The following is a 27,292-nucleotide window of genomic DNA, read 5'->3' on the forward strand; positions in this document are numbered from 1 at the left end:
CCCGACAGTCATATAGTTAATTTCCTTTCCCTTTATCCTCTGGTAGCTACTCAAACTGGGCATCCACAATACTTGGCATTACAATACTTGTAGAGGGCCACAAGACGAGCCAGATAGAGCTACTCAAGCTCACCAGCACGGGTAGGGACACGCTAATAAGACTGGGCTACCCAGTCGAATATGAGTCCACAAACCAGCGGGTTCCTCTACCCCTGAGGGAGAAGATCACGGTAGCCAGCATCCCGAGAAACATGCGCCCTGAATACCACAGAGAAAGGAGGCGAGCGAGAGTGAAAGCTCTACGTAAGGCCTACGAAGGACCAAAACAAGGAGAAGTCCGATACACCGACGCGGCAAAGTACAAGAACAGAGCGGCCCGCGCTATCAGCGTGATCAACGGTCAAGGACAAGAGGTAGCAGCGGCCTCGGTAAGCACTCCAGACATCGACTGCGCGGAAGAAACGGCGATAGCCCTGGCGGCCACTACGGGCCAGCGAGAGGAAGATCAAATCACAATCATCACCGACTCACAAACAGCATGTAGAAATGACCAACAGGGCCGCATTTCCAAACAAGCCCTGAGCATCCTCGAAAAACGAGACAATTTTCCAGAAATGCACATTGTCTGAGCCCCGGGACACGAGTCCCTTGCGGGTAATGTAGCGGCTAATGCCGCTGCCCGAGATCACATTCTCCGGGCTATCCCACCGGGTTCACGAGCACCGGTAGACGAACAAGATAGCTTCCCGAAAAGATACGCCGATACCCTGAGCCACTACAGACTGGGTAGGAGGGTCTATCCACCCCCGCATCCCAAGCTGTCAAGAGGCGGTGATCTTCCGAAAACTACAGACCGGCACATTCCCGCACGGCACCCTGCTACACGCCATGTATCCTACGAGCCATACTCACAAATGCGCCTTCTTCTCTACGCCCAATACCCTCTACCACGTGGTATGGGAATGTCAACAAAACCCATCGACACCGCCCACCACCGGACCAACCGTCGAGCAATGGGAGGCCCAGCTGACAAGCTCTAGCCCTGAAGACCAGCATCGCCTGGTGAGCAGGGCCAAGCTATCGGCTCAGGCCCACGGCATCCTGGACTAGGTACGCCGCCCAACTCGGACGATTTTACCGTCGGCTCATTTCTACTAATAAAGTTTATTCCTCCTCCTCCTCTGGTAGCTTTTAGAAATGTTTTAAGGTCCGAAGTCGCCGCCCCTCCATGATTCGAGTGCACGGTGGCAGCGCGAAGGAGGAGCCGTTGTCCGGGAAAGAGACGCTTTATTCAAACGCCGAGGCGTCTGTCCGAGTGCAAGCCCCAAACTCCGCTCTCTCCCACACAACCAAAACAGGACTTTTAAAACCCTCAGCTGCACAAAGGAGTCGCAAACCAGCCAATCACACATGCGAGTTCACATCATTGCAACCAATAGCACAACCACCTTCGTGCCGCACACGGCATCGGTGGAAAGAGTGGCACACCATACAACACGCCAGGGGATAGGATTTCTCAAAGACACATGCCATCTCCCTCTCCCCTACGTCAGGCTCCGAGTGTCCGCCTTGATGTCCTCCTCCTCTTTTCTCCTGCAAGCGGCCGCTCCGCAAGCTGAGAGCATGTTTCCACGAAACGACGGCTTATTGACTGCATGTCTGCCGCACAGTGGGCTGCCCTGCCAGTACTGAGAAATCTAAACAAACACCATAACTGGGACCCGATGGCGGTCGCACCCAAACGCATCCATCGGTCGTAGCCGGCTAACTGGTCGTAAAGATGCCGCCGATTCCACAAGGCATTCTCAGAAGGCGCGCGCGGATGCCAAACATTGACATTTAAACCGGATGGGCAGTGTCGCGTTGCCCAATTTCCGTGACCGAGACGGCCGACGGGACACGTGGGAAGCGCATGGGCATTAGCGGTGGCAGTGACCTCAAGCATCCCCTACCTTTTGTCTTCGCGCCCGTCACCCCGAACGCTCCCCTTCAGCTCGGACAGTCTTCCCTTTTGTTCGGAGCGACGGTGCAGATCTGGCACCTCTTCTACGGTGCAACAACTAATCCGATTTCCTTCCACGCGTGGGTGTCTCCTGCGTCCCCTCTTCGCGGGGACGCAGGTGGTTCAACCCCAGGTGGTTCAAATTTCCGGAGTCCCCCACTACGGCGTGCCTCATCATCAGATCGTGGTATTGGCCACATAAAACTCCATAATTAATTAAATCTTCAAAAGTCTGCGATACAGTTCATTTTCTTGCTGAGCCCATTTTACTCATGAAATTTCACTGCCAACTGAAGTGAAACTTGGCAATAAATAGTTGCAGCGAAGCAGCATTTTATTTTACTTCAATAAAGAGTTAGGCTTTCGCCATCCCACTATAATAGGCGAGTGAAAACGTATAACATTACGCGTTAATAATTTTATTTTTGTGGTTACCGCCTTATTTGCGTAACAGGAAAAGTTTGAAGCAAAATCATTTGCAGCATCGCGGAGGAACAGTGGCTGGCGATTATGAGTGCGTGCGCGAGGCTTCGAGACTTAAAGGGACACTAAAAGCAAATATTAAGTCAAGCTAAAGTGATAGATTAGTGCTCGGGAATCTCTAAGGCGTCAATGTTATCGCGAACAGAACCTTAATAAGCGAGAAATTGAGGTAAATGCAGGACATGATTAGAGACTCCCTCGGGACATTCAAGTACTTGCCCGATGACGAAAGCACTCGTCAGTTAAATTCTGTCACTAGTACTCAACCACTAGCTGCAAACAGAACAACATCATTGCATTGTATTATAAGAGGAAATAAACTGCTACTTGTCCAGTTCTATTTCATGTTTAGACAAAAGAACTCAATAAAATTACCCTTGACAACGACGCGGGCGGTCGAACAGTTTCGTCTTTTTTCTCGACTCCGCGACGCCCACGTTTTCCCGTTTCAGTAGCTATGGCGTAGTGCTGCAGTGGTTTTGCTGGCTCGCAAAACTCGCACAAAGTGCAAGTAGCAGAGAATTCAACTTCCACGTCGTGTCGCGGGATGCTTGAACGGCCTACGCCACTTGACCAAAAAGCAGCTGCAGCGGCGAATCCGCCACTCTTGACTTATCTGTGTTTAGAGTCACTGGAAGTGTGTTGGCTCGATACCGCCGTCTGTCGGGCGCCGTTTTACTCGCCGACGGCAGCTAAGGCCGGTGATGGCGTATGCAACGTCACCACTCCCCTGTTGGGCGGCGGGAGATTTGAATCGCGAAAAAGGTGTCCGGACCCTTCAGATGCAATTTTCTGGTAAACCAAGTCACTTCTTGGCACGAAACAAGCGCTGCGAAGTTTCTGGAATGGTATTTAAACAGTCCACATCGATTTAGTATTTATATTTAGTGTCCCTTTAAGCTGTATCCGACTATAGTGGCGTTTTTTTTTTAATTAGCTCTGGAAGAATGATAAATTTATATTTGCGGAACAGTCACCGTCCTTTTGGATCCCTCGTTTACTTCTCTACCAAGTAAAGTGCCAAAACCGACTCCTATTGTTATTTGGGAAGTTGCGTAATGATGCGTAAGCGCCAGTCCCGTACAACCGCGTAGAGCTCAGGACGCTGCGTTTCTAGACATACTGCGCCCACCGCGGAAGGTTAGAAAAACACCTACATAAGCACAGCAGAGAAGTGGCTACGTCAGGCGGCTCGACTGATAACTGTAGAAGTGTCATCCAAAATGCACAGAATTGTTCTCCACTTCCGGCAGCGTTTTCTCTACTTCCTTTTTAAACAAGAAGATGTTAATTCGTAAATATTCTCATAAACAATGATTAAATTTGTTAATTTTCGCTTTTCCTTCCAGTTTGGCTGTTGCCTTGGCTTAATTTCTGAAGTCCTTGCGACTCTGGTTTCCAGTTGCCAATTTTGCACAAAAAGTGCTGTACAATTAGGGAAAAACTAGACGAGGTAACGGGTGACAGTCATATTGCTTATGGGTTTAAAGGGTTATTGCAGGGTTTGATGATGGACGCCGTTTCGCATGATTTTATTTTTCCACCTTATCTAACCTATATCACGGGTATATGGTTCCGGGTATCTGCCAGCGTCACGGCGAGCCGTCACTCGAGGAAATAATGAAGCAAGAGGATAAGTTAAACGCAACGGGCGTTTTATCCGGCTGCAACTCGTTCCTCAAGCATACAGACCAGCTGACTACGAACCGAATCCCTTTCCTGGTCCCTGGATCAGTCTAAACAAAAAAGGCTGAACTAACGAAGCAATGGCCATGCGCGCGACCATTGAATAAATGGTGACAACTGAACGCATCTCGAGTTAATCGCGCGGGCACCGAATCGATGAGAAAACAGGCCTTCACACCCCAGGAGATGCCGATAGATACCGTCATCCAAAAGGAGTGAAAAATTCAGCGATATGTTGACCACCGAATAGATGTCAAGTCTCAACATTGATTTGGCGGCGCTTTAGGAAGGTGTGTGAGGATTGATGGCGTGGGCGGGGAGGGAATGAGTAGGCTTCCGTAAAAGCCACCCCTAACCAGAGGCGGCACAGTAAAGTTGCATCATGAAGAGAGAAGTTCGATGAAACCTGCAGCTTCAATCTAGGATCCAGCCGGTGGAGAAAGCAGTTGGAGAAAATAGGGGTGTTACACAAAGTTTTAGTCTCGGTTTGAGCAAGTAAACGACCCCTCTCAGCGTCTGTCTTTGATAAGGGTATGGGCAGTGTCAGGGTTTCTTTATGGACTGACCGGGAGGCATCATCAGCAAGGTCATTTCCGACGATGCCACAGTGTTCCTGAAGCCATTGGAAGATGATGTCATGTCCGTTTATGAGGGCTTGATGGAGAACCTCTTTAGTTTCAAACACCAGTTGTTCATGGGTTGTTCAAGGCTGACTGCATACTCTAAAGGGCTGCCTTGGAGTCACAAAAAACGACTCATTTTCGAGGTTTGGCTTGAGCGATGTAATTCACAGCGGCACGTACAGTGTCAAGTACTTTGCACGTAGTTGTGACTTGTGAGGCCGGGATGATAACAAAGCCTGCGGAGCTGGTGGATGAGACAGATCCATCGGTGTAACTTTGTTCATACGCCTCGTTCGGTAAAGACAGTGTGAGCCACTGTTGATTGACGGGTCTTCTTCGTAATTCCCGGAATCTTGAGGCGTACCTTAGGCTGTCGCAGGCACCAGAGAAGTAACAGTGGTCTTGCTGCTGGTGTAAAGCCCGACGGAAGGTAGCCTTGATGTGTCGTAACAAGTTTGAAATATATGATGTGGCTCGAGGTCTTCGTGCTGGCAAAGCAGCAATATGGTGACTGGGTACACGACACAGATGTCGAATGTGTGCTCCAAGGTTGTCAATCGTTATATATGTTGGAACCAAGTAGTCTCTAGCAATCATGATCATTGCGTGAGTCGAGGCACATCGTGGTAGTCCAAGACATGTCCGCAGAGCCTGGCCTTGCAAACTTTCGAGGGTATGAATGTTTGTTTTACATGTGTTCACCAAAACAGGCAAGTTGTACCGTAAGAAGACAGAAACAGTGCTCTGTACAGTTTAGGCATGGACCGTATATACGTGTCCCAGGTTTTTCCGCACAGGAACGTCATTATATGTACAATCGAAATTAGTCTCCGCTTCAGGTAGATGCAGTGGGGGCTCCATGAAAGGTCCTTGTCAGTAATCACACCTAAGAAGCAGTGAGACTTCTGGTATTTGATACCCTAGCCACTATGAGAAACAGGGTACGGTGCCATGGGTTTGCGCGTAAACGTGATTAACGCGTATTTTTCGATGGACACACTCGGGCCTTGTTTGCGAAGATACAAACGAGTTCGGGTGGCTACCGCTGAATTCTTGCGCGCACCTGAAGACAAGTCCCCGCAGAAGACCAAAGATAAATATCATCAGCGCACATTGATATTTCAGCAAGGCCAACCATAGTTAGGTTAAATAGAACAGGGCTCCGTATGGATTCTTATCTGGGAGACCTCTCTATAGCAGAGGACGTGGCCATTACTCAGCACTGTACAAAGCGTCACCAGTTCTAACCTCACTAAGGCGAATGATATCCCAAGAAATGCCTGACAGTTGCTCAAGGAAGCCTGCTAAGGTAGCCTCTCTCGACAGAGTTCGGGTGTCAAATGTTGCCAGGGTCAGTTTCCATCGGCAAATTAAGGTGCCACCATTCAAATCGCCCTTTCGTCGTTTCCAGCTAGCGTTAGCGAAACGAAAGCGCGGCTGTAATCAAGCGGCAACACAAGCGGTAATGAACACGCGCGCGCCACACAAACACACGAGCAGACATCCTCGAACACGTGACCGCAATGCGAGAGGGGGGCGGGGCACAACGCGCGGCAGCCCGTCTCGCGGCCTGTCGGGCGTGCTTTCCCTCGAGGCACATCTAGCGCGACGACTTATCTCGCAGACTCGAAAGCCGCGATCGACCTTGGCCGCAACAATCGTAACGTTTCGCGCAAATCGCCGCGCAGCTGTGTACAAAAGCGCACGCGCGACCCAGCGTCACGGCGACGCAGCCCGTTGGCGTTATCTCTCCCGAGTAGGAGGTTGGGATGACGAGGGGGGAAGGCCCCGCACTCTCGCGCCCACTCCATAGAATTGCCCACTCCACACAACATGCTCGATAACGAAGAGTGACAATGCGCATCTCGTCGGCATGCAACACACACACACACACACACACGACGGCTACGACAACATGCAAACGCTTAAGCATTCATATCGTCGCGCTAGTTATATAAACATTATCACGCGCGCGAGGTGGCGACCCAGACATGATCCGCTATCGAAAATGAAAGGATGCAGAAGAAAAAAAAAAGGGGGGGGGGGGGGGGAAGAGCATAGATGCCATCCGCCGGTCTCTCTTACCACTCGTTTCTCCAAGAAAGTCGACATGCTTGCGAAGGTTGTCGCCCTCGGGGCAGTCTATAAACTTCGGTTGGACGAGCGGGGCACACAAAAAGGCGGCTTCGTGTAGTGACCTTAACTTTAGCCGGCCGGCACTCGCCGTATAAGAGACGCGCACTCGATAGGTCGAGATTCAGATGGAGTAGGTGCCGAAGGCAGGAGATGATAAGGTCACAGAGGACGCCACCACGGCCGGTGGCATGATCGACGTGCAATTCTGCCCCCCACTTTTAAGCCTCTAAAACGCGCGCGTCGGCGTCACCACGTCACTTCCCTTTCGTCGACGTGAACGTGCGGCGAAGGCAAGACGCCCGCAACAGACGACGCGGCGTCGAGTGAAAATCTCCGCGACGTCGACCTCGAAACTCGGCAACGGGCGAACGGCGGGCTCATTACAACTGCGGCGGCGCTATATAGATGACACTGCAACGGACGGGGCGGGATCGGGTCCGTTAGCTGGCTCCGCCACACAGTCGCCGAGCGACCGCCAGCGTCGAAAGCGAAACGCGACATCGCATCGCTCTCCGAGACTTTCGCAAGGTCACGCGAGAGAACTTGGCACGGCACGCATGGATAATGCGATCCTCGTGCGACAGCCTTTCGCATCATATTTCTCCGTCGGCACGGGCTCCCGCCGCGGGCGGAACGCAAGAAACGTCGGGGTGCTCTCGGATCTCTCGATCGGACGTCCAAACCGATCCACACACCTAGGTGTGTCGTACGTAAGACGTCTCGTATTATCGTAATTGCACCTGTATCGTTTCTCGCGCACGAAGCTTTTCGTGAACTACAACTTCCTGGTCGAGGAGAAGAAGAAAAAAAATAGAAAAGGAAAACCGAGTACGATGGCACACGACGGCCTTCGAGCTACGGGAAAGTAGCAGACGAAAAAGACGAAACCGAAAGTGCTATTTACGCGCGATCTTCTTCATACGTGAAAAGACACGAAGCATTTCGCGAAGCTCGACAAGCCAGAGAGCTTGCACGAACAAGGTGAGCAAATCTGGCGGCCAAAGGGGAACATGTTTTACACGTAGTTGCGGGAGAAGGTGCGCGAATGAAGCGAAGTTCCGGTTTCATCCGGGAAAGAAAGCAGACAAGACAATGGTACAATCGTACAACTAGCAGCACCAATCGTGCTTTTTACGCGGTACTAGATATACAACGGCCGCTATAATGTTACCGAATGCCGCGAACAATGTGGAGAAAAATAAGAAAGCACGCAGCAGGTGCAAACGCATAGGTCGTGATGGAAGACCGGCACGCGTTGGGAGGCGCGTTTCTACTAAATCGCGACAATAACGCCATGAGTAGTAACTTTTCTACAAAGCACAAATCACATCGAGCGTAACTTTCAGTAATGTGAGCCACTAAACAGAGAAGAATTTGGGTTCACATATATCATAGAGTTTCATACAACAAACATAGATCCCGGATTACGGCAACTCCGGCGGCAGGACCGTCGGCCGGCTCCGCTGTATCGCCCGACATAACGGTGCACGGCGAGAAAAAGCAGACGAAAACAAAGAGCAAAACGGAAACCGGAGCAAGCGGGCAATCAATGCACGCCGCGGCGGCGTCGTGCAAAGCGGCGGACGCTCGGTGCCCCGCCGGGATCGTGCCCAGCGTAGCGTGTAGAGAAAACAACGCCCTTTCCCGATAAATTCATCCGTCTCGCGTCGAGTCCACCCCGCCGCACACAGACAGCATATCGCGGTGCGTACTGGTGAGTGGCACACCGCGCCGACTCCGTGTGTATGTCGTCGTCGACAGGGAGCGATCCACAACGAGGGGGCAGCGACGCGGTCACCGCGGCGCCAGGTGTGACTTCGCGCCGTAGAACCGACGGTACGGTGGTGTTTCCCGCGCACGGCGCGGTAATTGTGCCCTATGTGAAATCGGAAGCGTGAAAGGCGGCGGCGTTGTGTGGAGGCGACGATCCGAGACGACGACAACATGGTGCTTCGAAAGTCCGAGTACCGCAAGAGCTACAAGTGGTTCTCGCCCGACAAACGCAACGCCCTGTGGTTGGAGAACGCGCTGTACCGCGCCGAGAGGCGCCAGCGCGAGTATGGCCACGAACCGCTGGGCGACGAGGCGGACAGCGGCTACGAGGTGGGAGACTCCGAGTCCGAGGAGTGCGGCTTACCACCGACGAAGCTGAGGCAGCGCCGGTTGCAACTCATCGCGGCTGCCACGGCAGCGCCCGCCGAAGACGACGTTGACGACGGCCGCCACCGAAAATCCACGACGCCGCAAGCAGCTCCCCGTCGTCGACCGGCGGAGAAGATCGACGCACGCTCGCGCGGTATGTGCGCCGATTGAGACGCACTTCGGGCCTCGCACACGTGTCGGCGGCGCTGAACGAAACCTCCTATATTTCATTAGCTAATACGAGTCTCAAACGCGTCGGCCAGCGAAAGGTGCACGTATACACATGTGCGCAACTGCAAGAAACGCTACAGCCAACCAAACGCGCGCGCGTGGTCTGCGAAACGTTCTCGCGTTGCATGACTGCGCGACGGTACGTCGGACGTAAAGATTCTATGACGACCCACCCTCAATGCGATCGAACTCGTCGCGACCGTTTAAAAGACCCCTCCTTGGCAGGCACTTAGAACGAATTGACGCGCCGAAAAAGCTTCACGTCGTCTTGGAGGCGTCGTCTGCTACAAGGCCTCCGAAAGTGCAGAGAAAGCGGTACGACAGTCAAGGGGGACGAGTTAAAAAAGAAAAAAAAAGGGGAAAAGAAATGCAAACGCGGTTTCTTCGCGTTCGTAAAAACAGAAAGCAAGCCAAACAAACATTAAAAAAAAAAAAACTTCTCTCTAGCGAATTAGTGCTCGTACAAACAGCTCGAACGCGAACAACAAAATTCGATGCTCGTGCATGTCGACGTACCGTAGTGCTCCAGCGCTCGAAGGACGGTCGTCCATGGGCGGGAACGCCGTAACGTGTCGCGGGGCCGCTCACGATGCTTGCAGCGGTGCCGTTCATGATGCCTCCTACGCGCGCACGCCGCGACAACCGACCAACACTGGACGAGGACTCCCGAGGTTTGAGCGAGCTTGCTTGGCTGTACGCGCGCTGCCATCGAAATGTGAGTTTTCCCCTTTCCCCGCGTCTTCCCCTCCCTATCGGAAGCCTTCGAGCGTACGCGACACGTTGTTAAGATGCGATGGAGATGAACGAGTGGGAGAGGGAGGAAGTCGGACTATCGAGAGATTGTTTGTTTTCCCAGCGGCGCTCTTCCTTTTTTGCTTCTTTCCGACGTCATCCGACAAAAGTGTGTCGTCCGCAAAACAAGAAAGAAAGACGCCCGTCGTCTGCTAGCCACAACGTCGCGTGGCTCGCGACGCCGGCGTCACCGACGCGATAAAGGGCACAATTAACGTGTTGGCAGTCCCCAAGTGTGTGAATCTTATCTACGTTGAGGTCACACCCAGTGCTGGTGCAAGTGGCCGATATCGGTGCGCTCTTGTGCAATTACACGAATTTGATAAGGAGCAAAACAAGTGGATGTCCTTCGCAGATTTATTCACTGCCGTCGTGTCTCCTCCGCAGCACCTCCTGACAAGCACGCAGTCACACAGACCGCGCGGCCTGCCAAGAGAGATATCGCGGTGCAGACTGTGCTGGCCGACATCATGAGGCTGCCCCGAGTCACTCAGGACCACAAACGACGAACTCGTGAGTCAAAATTTACCGATACTAGTCTGTGTTCGAGCTCCACAAGCCCCCGGTACACGTACGAGGCTTTTCAACTACTAACTGCTGTGGCGCAGGTGTGCTATAACAATACTCAAAGTAGCAGATGCTTTGCATGTCTAATCCAAATGTAAGTGGTTTAGCGCAGCTGCAGATGCAATGTTAGACAAGGGAGAGTACAGTGCAAAGGTTTCTTACAGCTTTAGCAAGGGTTCGTTTGCATATGACCAAAGAAGTGCAACTAGTTTTGTCGTGTGCGTTACGTACAGCAAGAACTACACACACACAAAGGCGTACAAAAGGGGCAGACAATTCATTTTTCAGTGCCGCAAAGTGATACTGCACAATATAGGGACATCTTACTACTCCGCAAGTCTATCAGGCTTTAAGTCTTCCATCAACTAACATACGACACCACGGATTGCGACCACGTTTTTAGAACGAAACCCGTGAATTTTGTTTTGGTACAGCTCTCTTCACATTTCCAGAGAACCTGCCAAACTTTCATATCACGTTGCAAGTTTTTGCCCGAAATTATTACCAAAATGCAGACCCGCATAAACACTGCCTGTAAAGCTCGAGGAACTACACTAGTAAAGTATACTGTTATTTATTTATTTCAGAATCCCGCATTCGCTCAAGAGCATTGTAGCGGGAGGGATGCAATTATATTTGCGATATTTTCGTAAAACAATAATGCAGCATTTTTTGACTCACTAGAATAACACATGAGAGAGCATATTATTATAATGCCTTTAGCTTGAAAATAATCTAAAAGCTTCAAGCCAATGGAACAAGAAAAGAAGTTCTGAGGTAAATACTGTTTGGTGCTTTGTGCCCTTCAAATTCTGTTACACTAGAAGTCAAGTCCTTGGATCATTACACTATGCTGCTCTGTTGTCACTGTTAACCAAAACAAAGTCTATTATTGTAACAAAAGCATAAACTTTTGACGGTACTGGTGAATGTTTGTACCGCTACTGTGCTATCTAACAATGCTTCGAATGAAGTCAGGTGAATCAGCTTCAAGCACAATTCCCGCTTCTATAGGTCTCATACTATGTCACCGTCAAACAGGCGATTGTCTGGAAATGGTAGGGTTTCATCACGTCTCAGATGGCCCGAGAATGTGTGCCTCATTGTCTAACACCTCCGCATTCTATTTCCACAGATATCGTGCCACTGATATTGGGACTGACAGGCTCAAAGACAGACCAAAAAAATAAGAATAATAATCATAATAACACATTCTGAACTTTATGTAGCATTCCAGTCACCCAAAGTGAAGTCTAGCAAATAGCACATGAATAAAAAATTTTTTTTAAAAATGTGTGCGGGTGCTTGTGTGTGTGTGGAGGGGGGGGATCACAGGTCTGCAAATCATTAACATTAGCCTTGCTTGCAGTGACCATATTGTTCGTTGTAGTGGCAGTGAAAACCAAACGCTGCCACATCATTTAGCTAACAATATAACTTTTTATTCGGCTAACTATGTTATTAATAATATAATGTTATGTCACCGTCAAACGGTGATTGTCTGGGAATGGTAGGGTTTCATCATGTCTCAAGTGGCCCGAGAATCCTATGGATCCTTTTAATAAAGTTCTTCGTATCCGTATTCGGCTAACTTAGTAAGTTCTTGATGAGGGCTTGTTGGTTCATACTTAGAACTGAGGCTTAAACAGCGCAAGAAAGACGAGGACACAAGGAAACAAATACCACAGACGAGTGCTGACTGCCAAATGGAAGTTTATTTGAAATTCACCGGACATTTATACGTTTTTCAGCATAGGCATGCACACACCAGTCGCAAAAACATGTGCAAATCAGCAACATTATAATCTTTCATCCAAAAATGCTATTTCTTTTCCCGACAAGGCAAGAGAGGTAGTGCTTACACATTTATCCCGTTCCTTTCTAATGTGATAAGCCTCTACTCTTTCCCTTTCCCTCTTACCCTTTCCTTTCCCTATGAATTTTGTCTTTTCAAATATAGGGGTGCAGTAACACTTGTTACAGCGTCCGGCTAAATGACTCCCATAGCCATTCTTTAGGTTACTGTTGTGCTGACAAGTTCTTTCGTTGAGGCACTGTCCCGTTTGACCTATATAAGAGTTTCCACAGCTGAGCGGTATCTAATAGATAACGTTGCGCCGGCACTCAGTGCAGAAATCACATTAGAAAGGAAGGAGATAAATGTGTAAGCACTCCCTCTCTTGCCTTGTCGGGAAAAGAAATAAAATTTTTGGATGAAAGATTATAATGTTGCTGATTTGCAGATGCCTATGCTGAAAAAGGTATACATGTCCGGTGAATTTGAAATAAACTTCCAGTTGGCAGTCGGCGCTTGTCTGTGGTATTTGTTTCCTTGTGTCCTCGTCTTTTTCGCGCTGTTTAAACCTCAGTTCTCGGCTGACTTGTTTCCAGAAAGACAAGCAACGCTCAAATCGCAATAACATAGTGGCGCACACAGTGATCAAATCTACTCTTCCGGTTAAAGTGTGTCCACTTTTATAAATGTCTCGTTGTACAGGCGCCAACAAAAGTGGTATGCTCCACGCAGCGGGAACCGGAGCAACGGCAAACTGCATTGCAATGCCATCTACAGGCAGCATCTGGGATCGAGACAGCCAATGGGTGCCCTTTATTATCTGCAGGCATGTCGCTTGACTCGTGTCAATGTAGATGGCGTCGCGATACAGTGTGCCACTGCTCCGGCTCTCGCTGCGTGGAGTATACCACTTTTGTCGGCGCCTGTACATTCCACAGTAATTGCTAGTGCTCTTGTACATTCGGGAATGCATACAACACTAATTTGTAATGACCACAATGAGCTCCTTTGCTATATAGAATTGGTGACAACATGCAAGAAATATTTCACACTGCAGGTGTGTTCCCCGATGAGCGATAGCCTGATAACAGCGATAATCCGGTGTAAACCACCACCGGCACAAAACTAAGACGATGATGCATGGCAATATTTCAACAGTCTAGGCAGCTAATACAATGTATAATATATTGTACAAAAAAGTCAGTGCAACTGAAGTGCTCAATATTCGCACGGTGTGGTGAGCACAGCAATGACAACGCTTCTCGATGTGATGAAAAAGATTATGCAGGATTTGCAGGCCATTTTGACTGCGGCCCGGTACTTCGGAAATAAAGTGTACATACATATTCATTTATTTTTCTCACCTGCAACATCTTGATGGACGAGCGGGATATCATTCCCCCATACCTCTCCGCCAAGTGATCATAAAAAGTATACAAAACGAAAAAAAATGAAAGCTGTCTAGTAACTGCAGGGAAGGGCAAATTTGAGTAGATATTTATGTATATACTCTGCCCTACAAATTCCATACTGCTGAATTTAAGAAAAAAGAACCAGTTTTCCCCCATACTTTTCTTGGCTTCAGTGTCGCTTGCCTGTATGTGATGAGAAGCCAACAAACAAAGACACCAAGGAAAACATAGGGGAAATTACTTGTACACACTTTAAAGAAATCATAAATTAATGGTAAAGAAAGTGGATGAAAAAACAACTTGCCACAGGTGAGGAACGATCCCATGTCTACGCATTACACGTGCAATGTCCGTAATGCAAATACGTGGGATCGTTCCCCACCTGCGGCAAGTTCTTTATCCACTTTCATTGCCATTAATTTATAATTTCTTTAATTCAATTAGTAAGCACAAGTAATTTCTCCTATGTTTTCCTTGGTGTCTTTGTTTGTTGGCATCTCATGATATGATTAATAAAAATTGGGCACCTCGGTTAACCCGCTTTCTTCTCGTTCTTGCCTGTATGTGGTAGCTTATAGCTATTTCAGGGAGCACAGTATCCTTTTCAAGCTTGAGAGCAACCCCGAAAGCCTTTCTCTAGAGGAGACACATCAGTTCTAGCGCCTTCTTTTGCATGGTGACACTCGCAGCATGCTATTTGGACTAACTTGGAGTAGCAGTACAGGTGTCCTGCAGGCATAGTGTAGGCATGAAACATGAGAACTTTCGTACTGGAGCAGGCTACATCGCTCAAGGAGCCAGACTTTAGCAGCTATATACAGCAATCATTCACACGCAATGAGTAGTCCCAAGAATGCAAACAAACTGCTTATTTGGTCCATAATACTTTATTTATGTTTTTCTAAAAACAATGCTTTGTAAAGTGCAACGTAAGGACTGAAGCTTGCTAAAGTTATGATACTAAGATGTGAACATTGCTCTGCTTCAGTTGTGAAAACTGTCTGTTCACTATTTTAAAAGTATTTTATATCTGAATCGCTTCTGGCACTATGCGATTTGCATTCGATTGGGTCTCAAACTTTACTATTCGCCCACCCCTGCATGCCTGTTGTCCTTCTCGTTCCGTGTCAAGAATCCCAGTTAGAGCCAAGCACAACGACCTCGTGTTCCCTGTTCTGCTGCTCTCCAGGTAGCAGATACCGCGGAAGTCCCAGGAAAGAACCAGAACACTGTCGACACTGCTTTGCCCTGTGGGGCGCCCCCTTCGAGAACTTTGGCTGGGCAGACGATGTCGACACGATAGGGACAAAACAGACGTTCAACGTGGCTGCCTCGACCAATGAGGTGAGCGCTAACTCCTATCAAGCGTTTGTAGTTTGTGCGAAACATCGCATGAAGTTTGTGTGTCTGTATGCATTCATGGTCGTCACCCGAAACTGAACGAGCCCACAATATGACAAAGTACTCACACGCTTGTCAACATTATTATGTGCCCCAATGTATCTAGGATAAGTGATGCTGTGTTAAGAAAGATGGAGCAGACTAGTGGAAGCGTTCCAGTAAATAAACAGAAACACCCAAGAAAGTGGAGCGGACGATGGCTACTACAGTAGCTTAATTTGTAAAGCATTGCAGGCATAATAAAGAAGATGCAAGTTGAGCTCCCAATGTGGCAAGTTGTCTTTCTATCCACTTTCATGTTCCTTTACCCCATTATTCCTAACATTTCAAATGAACATGACAATTACACTTCCTCTATGCTTTCTCTGGCTTTACATTGCTGTTATACTTCGCATAAGTTGCGAGTGTACACGAACTTTCCATGCAAGCTTTCTTTTTTACTTGTTTTTTTTCCTAGTCATTGCAACATTCACTGCAAGAAGATTAACTTCTGAAGAATTCGTAACAGTATCAGTGTCCCATGTTACCATGCACGTTTCAGGTACCAAGTGGGGGCAACTGTTACATGCAAATTTTGCCTTGCAGTGTCGCTTTACAGCGATGCAGAGTGCACTGCCGTAAAGCCACTCTACCACGGCAGTTAAAGGAGTACAGACTAACATTTCTTTTTGAGTTCTTGTACATAGACAGATAACACTTAGCAATTATGAGAGAGAAGCTATATCAATTTATATGCTAAAGGTAATCTCAACATGTGGGACATGGAGCCGTCGGCACTATCTTGACGTCATAACACAGACCAATATTTGCTGTCGTGGAGCAGTAAAGCGAAGTGTGATGACGTTGCTCAATAAAAAATAAACAAGAACACTGTGCATGCTTCTTCAAGCTGTGATCCTGTTTGGAAGCTGCAGCGATCGCAGAAATGGTGCGAGCGAGCATATCATGACACATCCACCTCCTCGTTACCAAAACTGGTTCATAGAAGCAAGTACAGTTAAAACTTGATTTAACAAAGTGGTGACCATGCTCGAATTACTTCATCAAATTGGAAAGTTTGGAAAATAAAGTAAGGGATTTTTCTATCCTTCAAAAACTAAAATTGCAACATAGCGGCACCCAAAAGGTACTGCAGCATAGTACTTGCCACTAACACACGCCTGCGTGTGTAAAAAGTCCACGATGGGGGCAAGATCTCGTCGCCGCTGGCGCCATCTTGCACGCAAGAACACTAGCGACTGCAGAGTCCGTTTTTCCGTGCATGGGTGCAGTGCGCAGCCGCATCAAAATAAAGCTAGGGCCATGATTAGGGGGTCCATACGTTTTAACGCGATAGCGTTAGAGCACACGCTCGAAGAAAAGTCCATCTGCGCCACAATGAGAAAGAAATCACAGCTCTTTTTACTCATTTACTTCTGGGAAAGCTTTGTTAACTCGGGTTTAATGCAAGCTAATTTCATTAATTTGGGTTGATGACAACATTGAACCTTATGGGTACTTGCCTGGGAATGGAGATTTCTTGGTTAGTTCGGGAACTTCGTAAAACTCGTTAGATCGAATTTTAACTGTATCATTGTAAATTATATAGGCCATTCTTAGGCTTGTAAGGATTTAGTATTAGCAGAGTCCTTTCATGTTTTTCTGGTCACGAAACTCCGCCGTCACGCTATGGGAGAGGTTCATATGCTGCCCAAAGGTGCCGCGACGCGGCGCCACTGTGCCACAGAGGGCATCGTTCGCGTACCGAAATGCGTGCGCAGTGCGAGGCGAGCTGACTTTTCGGGTACGTTCTGTGCATGTGCTGTGCTATTTTTCGAGTGTTGGGCTGTTTGGTTGAAGTGGTGGGGTGGGACAACGATGCCGAACGCGTGTTGCGTGCCTGGGTGCCGTTCCGGCTACAAGGGCACGACCGAAAAGGTGTCGTTGTTCTGTTTACCTAATAACAAGGAGCAGCGCGAGAAATGGAAGCGGGCCATACCGCGGCAGGAAAGTGGCGGTTTTAATTTCGAATCAAAGTATACACGTGTGTGCGCGAAACACTTTGACACCTGGGACATCGTCACTGCGTACAATTTCAACATCAACGGCGACGACGTGTCCCTGGAGCGTGAGAAGCCGACGCTGAACGCATTTGCTTTATGCTTTGTTGCAATCTCAATTTGTGTTATACCAGGATAGAGTAGTTCACAGCAATAGCGCCCTTACCCCGACCATCTATGAAAGGTATAGCATTAGAATTCCTTTAAATGCAAGTGTTAAAACAGAATAATATGCATTGTTTTATTTTCCATTGTCCTTTAGTCTTGGCTAATGATGGGCTACAATTCTTCAATTGCACGTACTTTTAAGTCTATAAGCTGCTATGAGTAAGAAGGTTATTAGCACACTGTTAGCTACATTTGTATTGTGATTTGCTGAGCAAGTTTTGTCTGCATGTTTAAGTAACAGCTGAAGAAGTAGAAAGGTGGTATCTCTAACAAGCCATTTAAAAAGAATTGCTGTATTTGTGATGTGGCTACTTGTGTTCGTTTGAGAGTTCTTTAGCCGTGTGTTATGAAATGCTTATGCTTTACACTTTCTTGTTTATAGAAACAATCGACTATGCATTCTGTACTTATTGCCATTCGTTTGCTGGTGTTTGTTTCCTGCCTCCCAATGCATACCTGTCACGTTTGATCTTATTTCTTTATGCGTATTATATCAGTGTCATGCTTTTAACAAACTTCTTGCATTGTGAATGGTGGACCATTTGTGACCGGACGCCTCCGTGCTATCTGTATTTCGCTCCGCTTATTTTACATGATAAATAAATGATCGTGCTTGTATTTTGTTTTTGCACCAACACGTTTTATTTATTTTCTTAATCGAATTATAAAGCTTTTTTTTTCATTTTTCGACCATGATAAGAATATCAGGACCGGTGGTTGCAACATTTTAACATATTGTAAATAGTTGCGATTTAAAAACCAAAATACCTAGTCTCGTCGTTTCTGCGTCGAAACCACGAGCAGTGAAGTGCTGGGCTTACTGACGCTTCTAAACGACTGCTTGCTAAGGCAATTGCCTAATTACAGCTAGTTTCAACTGTGCAGGTCCTAACACTTCAGGTTCGCCTTAATCCGTTGTTAAAAGCCGCACCGAAGGCATTTAGCAGGATGCGTTGTTGGGCAAGTTGGTTCATTGTAATAGGAAACATTGGTTGCGCTTTCTAGACAATCACATGTAAGAAGACAGGACAGGTCTGTCTGTCTGTCCTGTCTTCTTACATGTGATTGTCTAGGAAGACATTTAGTAGCGAAGTTCGTCTTGCATTAATTCTACCTAAATCTTATTCAGAAATGACATCGCTTTGCAAGAAATCTTAAGCGCATGGAGCAGCTCAGTTCCCTTTTCTTTGTCATTAAGTATTCTACGGTAGCAGCCCTTTGCAATAGCAATTTCATTCTTTTGATCTCGTTATAAGATACTGCCCACAGAGTCCTTCTATGCCACAGTTTAACAGAAACTGAACAGCTGTGCTCGGCGAACAATCTGGCGCTATGCGCAACGGAGAATTGGCGCTTACTCCTCTGGTGATAAGTGGGACCACTGGCGTTTTGTTGCGAATGCGCGGTGTTTAATTTAAGGCAAATATTAAAAAGCGGAGCCCACCGAAGCGTTGAGGCGAACGGCGATGACGAAGAAATCCGGACCGGGACCGCCCGGCCGTGTACAGCGGACGCACTTCGACGGGGGCGAAATGCAAAACACCCGTTTATTTAAATTTAGGTGCATTTTAAAGGATCCCAGGTGGTCAAAACTAATCCCGAGTCCCCCACTACGGCGTGCCTCATAATCGTATCGCGGTTCTGGCTCTTAAAATTCCAGATCTTTCTTCTTTTTGGTCTGAGACCGCCGCAAGCTCCATGTTATGAGCGGCTTTTTTTTTCGTCCCGTGCGCTCATATCATCGCAGAAGACACGCTCAGGCAGTAATTTAATTATATTCAATGTTAAAAATAGTTACGTGAAACTAAAGCGATCGTTGAGGAAGTTGAGAAAGCTAGAATACCGAGGCTGCCCCACACACAACCACAGCGGTAGCGGCGTTCGCATGCCCTCTCATGCACGGTTGCGCCTCTAGCGGCGGGCGCTGGCGCTATATGAAACTGAGGCGGCAGTTTCGTGACCAGAAAAAACATGGAAGGACTCTGGTATTAGGAAAAGAAGTGAAGCGAAGCGAAAAAAAAAGTGTGCAGAAGTCATGAACAATCAAATTGTTAATGTAAGCGAATCGCCCAAATGGGCGAACGAATGAGCGAGCAACAGACCCCCCAACTCGTTTGCACGAGAGCTCAGACACTTGTGCACTTTCACCACAATTGGCATTGCCAGGCTCACAAATCCAGTTCACTCATTTCACTTTGCCTTAATTACAGGCAGAACCACAATACCAGAAAATGCATGCTGGTCAGGAGGTTGCACATAGGACAGGCATCGTATGCAAAAAATTGGCTGTGACGCTCGAAAACCGGACAAGTGGCAGCCCCATGTGCCCAATATATCCAGAGGCAGGTTACACGTGCAAACGTATGACTTGCTTTGAAGACCCAGGCATACTAAACGTGTAATACGTGCTGCGCTGGGCAGAGTTATCCAAGCGCGACCTGCTCCCACCATTTGCATTTGCTAGTGTTTATTGCCTGGTACACGTGTGTCCTTCTCATCTTTGTGCATATAGTATGACGAAGCCCGTCTTTGACTGTTGTATCTCTATTGGTGTGTTATGTGATCTACATGTTTTCTTCATCTGTATGCCTTTTCATCTTTTCAACGCGCGTGTATATGTCGGGACTCAGTATAGTGTAACGCTGCAAAGGCTACAGAGGCTTCTTTCACTGCTCACATGTCACATGTGGAACCAAAAAATGGTGTGCCACGTGTGAAAGAGTTATGTAGGTACGTGCCATGCAAGTTGACGTATATTTATGGCTCATAACATTATGTCGCAAAATATGACGTATTTTCTGCATGACATGGGTGGGAGATCTGAATCTATCGCCGAACAGGTACAGTGACATGTTTCTGCGGCTAGGGCATCACTTGCGCTCGAAATCAAAACGTAGTATGTTGCCTCTACAGGTAGCACCAATGAAGTTCAGTGTTTGACGGAAGCCCGTCTGGTCGGGATGAAACATGGTTAAAAGGTAAACAAAAACCCGGGGCACTTCGCCGACCAAATAAAGATTTAAAAGAAAAGAACACGTTTCGGCTCCCACACGGGAGCCTTGTTCCCAGTTAAAATAAGCAAAAGTGCTCGAGCAGCTCGCTTAAATAGTCTAGAACACGTGACGCAGGCAGCGCGCATACACTGACGGCAGATTGCCATCGCTCCTGTTCAGAGTGTGTGGCGTAGTCTGGATCATGAGGGACTCAAGATAAAGGCGTCGAGATAGCCCTTTTTCCCTGGCAAGGACACGTGCCTTCCCCCAGTCGATTGCGTGGCCGCTTGAAGTGGCATGCTCAGCCAAGGCACTGGATTTCACATTTTCTTTTTTGACGTCATAATTGTGCTGGTTAAGACGCCTTTCAAAGTCACCAGTTTCGCCAATGTACACGTAGTCGCAATCCGCGCATGGGACAACGTACACAATACCTGGGAATTTCTCTTTTGGTAATTTGTCCTTAACATTGACGAGTGATTGCCGTAGTTTCTGGTTTGGAATGTGTGCCACTTGAACATTGTATGAATGCAGAATACGGCTTAGAGCTTCACTCGTGGACGGGATATAGGGTATTCCGGCGTGCTTTTGACTAGAGGCAGCATGGGGTAACTGCGGACGTGCCATTTGTCGTTCGACAGCATTCAAGAAAGAGCACGGGTAACCACAGGCTGATAGTTCCCGCCGTACCACGCTTACGTCGGCTGCGTAGTCTTCTTGTCTCGTGCAGATTTTCTCCGCGCGTCGTAGAAGCGTCGAAACCACTGCCCTTTTGTGAGAAGCAGGTTGCAAGGAGCCGAAATGCAAGTAGCGTCCTGTGTGAGTTGGCTTTCTGTAAACTGCGAACGACAAAGTAGGCCCCTTTCTTTCAATCAGCATATCAAGGAACGGAAGCTTGCCGTCGACTTCCTCTTCTACCGTGAACTGGATCGCTGCTTCCATGCTGTTCAGGTGTGAAGTGAACGACTGAACTGCTTCTTTATGAATGATGCAAAAGCAGTCGTCCACATAGCAAAAGAATGCCTTCGGAGCAGGGCTGAACGAAGCGAGTGCTCGACTTTCAAGTGCTTCCATTGTCAAGTTAGCGGCGGTTACCGATATAGAAGCTCCCATAGCCGTTCCGTGGACCTGTTTGTAGAAACACTCTTGGAACGTAAAGTACGTATTGGATAAACAGAACTGTAACAGCCGAGCCAGGTCCGGTGCATCAATGGGCGATCTCTCGGGTAGAGTGGCATCCGACTCCAGAGCGGTACTGCATACATTCACGGCCAGTTTCGTTGGCACACTAGTAAAAAGCGATTTCACGTCAAAAGAGACCAGGATGTCGTTTTTGTCCAGTACGACGTCACGGACTTGCGACTACGTGTACATTGGCGAAACTGGTGACTTTGAAAGGTGTCTTAACCAGCACAATTATGACGTCAAAAAAGAAAATGTGAAATCCAGTGCCTTGGCTGAGCATGCCACTTCAAGCGGCCACGCAATCGACTGGGGGAAGGCACGTGTCCTTGCCAGGGAAAAAGGGCTATCTCGACGCCTTTATCTTGAGTCCCTCATGATCCAGACTACGCCACACACTCTGAACAGGAGCGATGGCAATCTGCCGTCAGTGTATGCGCGCTGCCTGCGTCACGTGTTCTAGACTATTTAAGCGAGCTACTCGAGCACTTTTGTTTATTTTACCTGTGAACAAGGCTCCCGTGTGGGAGCCGAAACGTCTTCTTTTCTTTTAAATCTTTATTTGGTCGGCGAAGTGCCCCGGGTTTTTGTTTACCTTTTAACCAGGTAGCACCAATGTGCACAAGTAATGCGTCACTTGACGTAAACTTGCGTCCACAAGTTGCGGTTGTGACACATGAAGTAGATCACCGGCAGGAGATGTTACAGATCAAAAACAACTGCCCTGTGAAAGGCGCAAAGGGAGGCCTCTATAAACGCACTACTTGCTTAGCTCCTGCAGCGTTGCCTGCAATGTGTCAAACCGAGTATAGTATATAGAGACTTCGTTTACTCTCCTTAGCCAACCCTACTCTACATCTTACAAACCTGAAACCTTTCTTTTTATCTCGCAGTATCTTTATTATTTTTACTCTTATGCAAAACGGAGTAGTCATCAACACTGTAGGTTGACCGAATCTCTTTCTTTTATTTTCATTTCAATAAGAAAAAAAATTAGGCCATAAACACACATTCTCCAGCTGCTCATTGTGTCCGAACACTCCTTTCGCACACCACCACAGGTGTATCCCTCGGCCCTGGCTGCTGCGAGAACACGGCAGCGGTCACCAACTCCGCCACCGCCAATGCAGCGCAAAACCTTCCGGTCAACCCGTCCACACTCGGCGCCCCCCAAGGACCGGCGCCTCTGGATCTCGGAGTACAGAGAACAGTACCGATGAGGTCGCTTTCTCCAGCAGCCATACCATAGTCAAGGGATGGCATGCAGCCATGCATGCCGTCTGCTAAGCCACAGATGCACAACGACTGCCATATCCCTGTGGGGCCCATAAGTCAGCTAGCCAGGCTGACTGAGCGATGCCCACGCCCTTCAGACCTGCTGGTAGTCGAGTAGAGTGCCTATTGGGGCAGCTCAGTAACCAACTATGCAGATAACTCACGCACATGTCAAGCATGCTTGCCTCTTGGGCTTGCATCTACCACACATATCAGGGAGAGTTATGGAGCTGTGGTCATGGTATTATGTAACTTAGCCACAAGAGGCCATCTAGCAACCAGGATAGCCATTCAGTTCTCAGGTACTAGTCCCAGGTGTTAGACAAAGCCAAGCTACCATACTTAAGCGATGCACAGATTTCTGTCACAACAGGGTTCTCATGCACATGCTTTCATCACTTAGAGCAGCCTCTAGATCTGGAATTGGAGTCTCTGGAACTGGTCTCATACCTGTGATGATGTCAGCAGACAGTGAACAAGTTAATTCAATAGTGCAAGGGTTCTACTGAGGTAACAAATATAACTGTTGAAAAAACTGTCGCCAAGCTGAGCTACCTATGTTCTACAGTGCAGGTTACTTAAAGGATTGCCATAGGCTGTATTGTAGGTAATCAGCCTTCATATGAAGCAAATGGAAATTCACCAGCCATGCGTGTCGAAGGTTTTAATGACCTAAAACACCACATTTTATGTCGAGTTGCTAAGCTCGCAGCGCTGAAAACATATGGCCTTGTTCTGGTTCATCTGTTGTGGGTGTGCATCAGAAAAAAAAAAAAGATACTGTTATGTAGGCTGCAACGGTTCCATGGGGGTTCACACAAGAAACCAAGCTCTGTCCAATATTGCACTTTGGTGATGGGCACAGCACAAGCATGCAGTATTTTTTACTGCACGTTACTCCAGGTAGAGGTGAGGAAATGCAGTGTGACATGTTTGGTTCCACTCATGCTCACATCAACCACAGTTGGGATAAGACAGGCGTTGCTTCAAGGGCGCATCTCGTGCAATTTTACGACACCAATGACACACGTCAATGAGTGGATGCAACCAGAACTATGCCAAACATTCCAGAAAGCACCGTCTCATCAGTACTATGCAGAAGCCGACGAGGAGTACGATGTCGTTTTCTGCACGGGCTCCTGGTTCGAGGGAGTGGTTGTCGCAAGCTAAGCGCATCACTGCCAGAATGCCATAATACCTTGCCTACCACTACTGTATACTCTAGTAGTTAGGCAAAGGAAACTTTTTTTATATATATATATATACTTACAGAGCCACGTGTGTGTGCAGATTCACTTTTCACTTTACACCAGTCTCCTAGATAGATGGCAACCACAGTGTACAAACGTGTACACTGCACAAGCCCAAGCTTTTCACTAACTTCACTGCCAGGATTTACCGAGAGGCAGAAATGAGTTCAAAGCCCCCAATGGGATAAAACAAAGGCACAGCTACTTTTTGCACATACGTTCACACAAAGCTTTTTGATTCTAAGCACTGCAAGTCTTGCATATAAGCAAGTCCCAGAGCATGACGTCACTAGGATGCAGTAAGACTGCTGTCACATTCTTTGCAGACACAAAAAAAAAAAGAAACTCTACAGGCATGAATTTTCGATGCAGGCAAGTTTAATAGATTTTGTTTCCAAAAGTTCGTTTGTAATGATAGCTATCCAAAGTGTCGAACAATAAACAGGGTGTCAACGTGGACGTCAATCTTCTTGCCTGTTTGCTTCCAAATGCGCAGCTCACCTACACGACACCCACTAGAGATAAGCTACCTTGGACAAACTTAGCTTATGTACGCTGCCATATTTTTCACCAGCCTACTAACAGGAGTTCTATAGTCAAGCTCAGTCTTCTGCTAGTGAAAACACTTCCTGAGTCACTGATGCTGCTAAAGAAATCAATTCACATGTTCAAAGGCTCGAAGACGACATGCTAAGCTGGAATTAAATTTCAAATCTGTCTTTTGTCTTTGCGCTGAAAGTGCGGTTACGGTATGAAAATGACTCATTAAAGCAGGATCAGCATGATGAAATGCAAATCACCATCTCCACGGCGTTTTATTGGCCACTTCTGTTTCATCTTGCTGTGTTGTCATTGCCCTTTATGCAAGCTTCAGAACAAATGAGTCACCACACACGTAGTAAACGTGCACACAGGAATTAGGTGGGAATTATACAAGCTGCAATTGGCAAGCCGTTTGAGGTGGCCACACGGGTTCTGCAAGTGCAAGCTCACTGGGGACTACTTTTTGGTTTCGTTGGCTGTAAACTGCAACGCATATATACTTATCTAGCTGGAACGGGAATTCGCGGTAATCGAGGACGTATATTCGCCACGCAAAGCTTAATTGTCTTCCCCGGGTGATAATAAATGTGCCTTTGCTTCGAGCGTACGACATTCCTTGATATAGTTCCGTGCACTGAATATCGCTGCACGGGCTACCGATTTCGGCGACTACGAGTCGCGCGCGAGTCACGTATTTGTCCTCCTTCCTGCTCTTTCTTATTTTTTTTCCTCTTTCGTCTTTCGGCAGTCTGGAATTCTGCACGATAAGTATTTTTTGGACGAACAAATAAACTACTACACAGTTTGCTTGCCTTGTCTCGGGTGCTTGCATCTCCACGACAGCCGACAGATATGGAGAGTCCGTTCTGGAAGCGAGGTAAAAACATGTTTCAAGCATACAACACGGAAAAGACTCTCACCACGGAGCTGTATAGTAAAAATATGCAGGAAGTAATCAAGAGTATCAAAGAAACTGAAACAAACTTCGATACTAACTTGGCAAACATCACCGGCGAGAAGCTTTCAGGTAAACGGGCCTTTCAGGTAAACGGGCCAAGTGTCGCGCCTTTCTCGGCGAGCGCCGTTAAAATAATAATAATAAAGAGAAGAAAGGATACACGCGAATAAAGACGCACGGAATGCGAGATAAGCGAATCACGATCGCCGAGTAGTGATCTAAAAAGTTCGATCATTACTCGACCAAGAACTGTCAAAAGCTGGCTCGCAAAATAGAAAACAAAAAACGCATGCCGGTGTCTGCCACGCGCAGACGATTTGAGGCTAAAGTAAATGTGGTTCCGAGGATGTGAAAACGTTGTTCGGTCACTTACCATGTTGTCGATGAAATTTCGAGTTTGCGGCAGCATTCAGAAATGATTAAACACTACGTGCAACGCAACAGGTGTCCTCCCAAGTGGGAAAATGTTTACCGTCGAGGTGCCGGCTACCAAGGCGCGCATTCCAAAACCGGCTGCGTTAATAGCGATCGTGAGGACAAATGCGGCCGTTTGCGAAACCAGCAGGAGCTACATTTGTGGCCTCCGAGATCGAAACAGGCGCGTTTACCTTCTCGGAGGCCACAATTCCCTCCTACGTGACTGCACCAGTTCACGGCGGTTCTACAGAAGAAGTTCAGTCCAGAAATTGTGCAGCTCGATTTCTGCGGTGCAGGCACAGCGCGGCACTCGAAGCGAATGCCAAGGTGCAGACGTCGTGAACAAAGAACGAACTGTGTGCACGGAATGCGCATGTTTGAGAGGTCCTGCACTGCAGGTATGATCGGCTACTGGGGCGTGAACACGCACCACCACTTGCATGGACACATCAGCAGACGTGCGTAAGCGGGGCTTTAATGGCGCTCGTGCCTGACTGCTACGCTGCTGCTTCGCACCTGTACGCCTGCACCATTTTGGCGCCGACAGTGGAGCGGGTGCAGCAAAATCATAAACGAACGGCGGGGTGCAGCACTTCGTGAACTGGTTCTGGTGGTGCAGCCGAATCGAACGTACCTGAAAGCGCAAAGGACGCTGAGCATTTGCGGCCGACGGTACTTTCGCTACTCGGCGATGGACACGATAGTTCGTGAACACTTGTCCGTTGTCAGCGCTGTTCGCCGTCGCAGAAGCCGATTCGTGAAGTACAATATTCTCTAAATTTTATTTAGCTGTAGTGCTTGAAGCTTTCGAGATGTCTTTTGCAGAACGAGAGGACCAGAAAATGAGGATGCAACTCGCACCAATTCGCAAAGTACATTCATTTTGCGGAATTCGAGCGCGGCCAGAATGGTGGTCCTGTAACATGGGATTCGTCGCTACAAGACCTTCGACCGATGCGGAAAAGAACAGCATGGAAGGGCCGAGGTTTTATATTTTAATAATGCTGTACCGTACCATCAAAACATCAGTGGCACAAGTCGTCCTGCTCAGGTCGACTGATGGTACTTCACGAATCAGTTTCTCCTACGGCGAACAGCAATGACAACGGACATGTGTTCACGAACTATCGTGTCCAGCGCCCAGTAGTGAAAGTACCATCGGCCGCAAATGCTCACGAAACAGGAGGAGTAAATTAA

At 47.9% G+C, this 27,292-nt stretch overlaps 2 protein-coding genes across 5 annotated transcripts in view; one reads left to right on the top strand and one right to left on the bottom strand.

The window, feature by feature from the left end:
• The window catches only part of UGP (UDP-glucose pyrophosphorylase), a 76,562-nt gene extending 50,404 nt beyond the window's left edge, over positions 1-26,158 (bottom strand). The window contains exons 1-2 of one of the 4 annotated variants that reach the window (XM_050181453.3): positions 26,052-26,158; positions 25,533-25,586 (exon numbers count right to left, since the gene is read on the bottom strand). In XM_050181453.3, coding sequence (XP_050037410.1) covers positions 25,533-25,586; positions 26,052-26,087 — 90 coding nt within the window. In that variant the 5' untranslated portion in view covers positions 26,088-26,158. Of the gene's footprint in view, positions 1-6,879; positions 7,283-9,067; positions 9,090-9,819; positions 9,995-25,532; positions 25,587-26,051 lie in introns of those variants that run through there. The other 3 variants (XM_050181452.3, XM_050181455.3, XM_050181454.3) reach the window with 3 other exon arrangements.
• Positions 8,418-25,527, top strand: LOC126534208 (uncharacterized). Its single transcript, XM_050181473.3, has 4 exons — positions 8,418-9,226; positions 10,483-10,608; positions 15,059-15,213; positions 22,714-25,527. The coding sequence occupies exons 1-4, from the start codon at positions 8,875-8,877 to the stop codon at positions 22,870-22,872; spliced, it is 792 nt and encodes a 263-aa protein (XP_050037430.1). The 5' UTR covers positions 8,418-8,874; the 3' UTR covers positions 22,873-25,527.
• Positions 26,159-27,292: the final 1,134 nt, after the last annotated feature.

This window comes from Dermacentor andersoni, chromosome 7 (assembly GCF_023375885.2).
Source record: "Dermacentor andersoni chromosome 7, qqDerAnde1_hic_scaffold, whole genome shotgun sequence".
NCBI lineage: Eukaryota > Metazoa > Arthropoda > Arachnida > Ixodida > Ixodidae > Dermacentor > Dermacentor andersoni.

What these genes read in the sequence shown, in the direction of transcription:
- LOC126534208 (XM_050181473.3), top strand. Translation starts at nt 8,875, where the DNA reads ATGGTGCTTCGAAAGTCCGAGTACCGCAAGAGCTACAAGTGGTTCTCG. An exon ending in GATCGACGCACGCTCGCGCG is followed by an intron (nt 9,227 to 10,482) that starts GTATGTGCGCCG and finishes TCTCCTCCGCAG; the next exon opens with CACCTCCTGACAAGCACGCA. An exon ending in TGGCTGCCTCGACCAATGAG is followed by an intron (nt 15,214 to 22,713) that starts GTGAGCGCTAAC and finishes ACACCACCACAG; the next exon opens with GTGTATCCCTCGGCCCTGGC.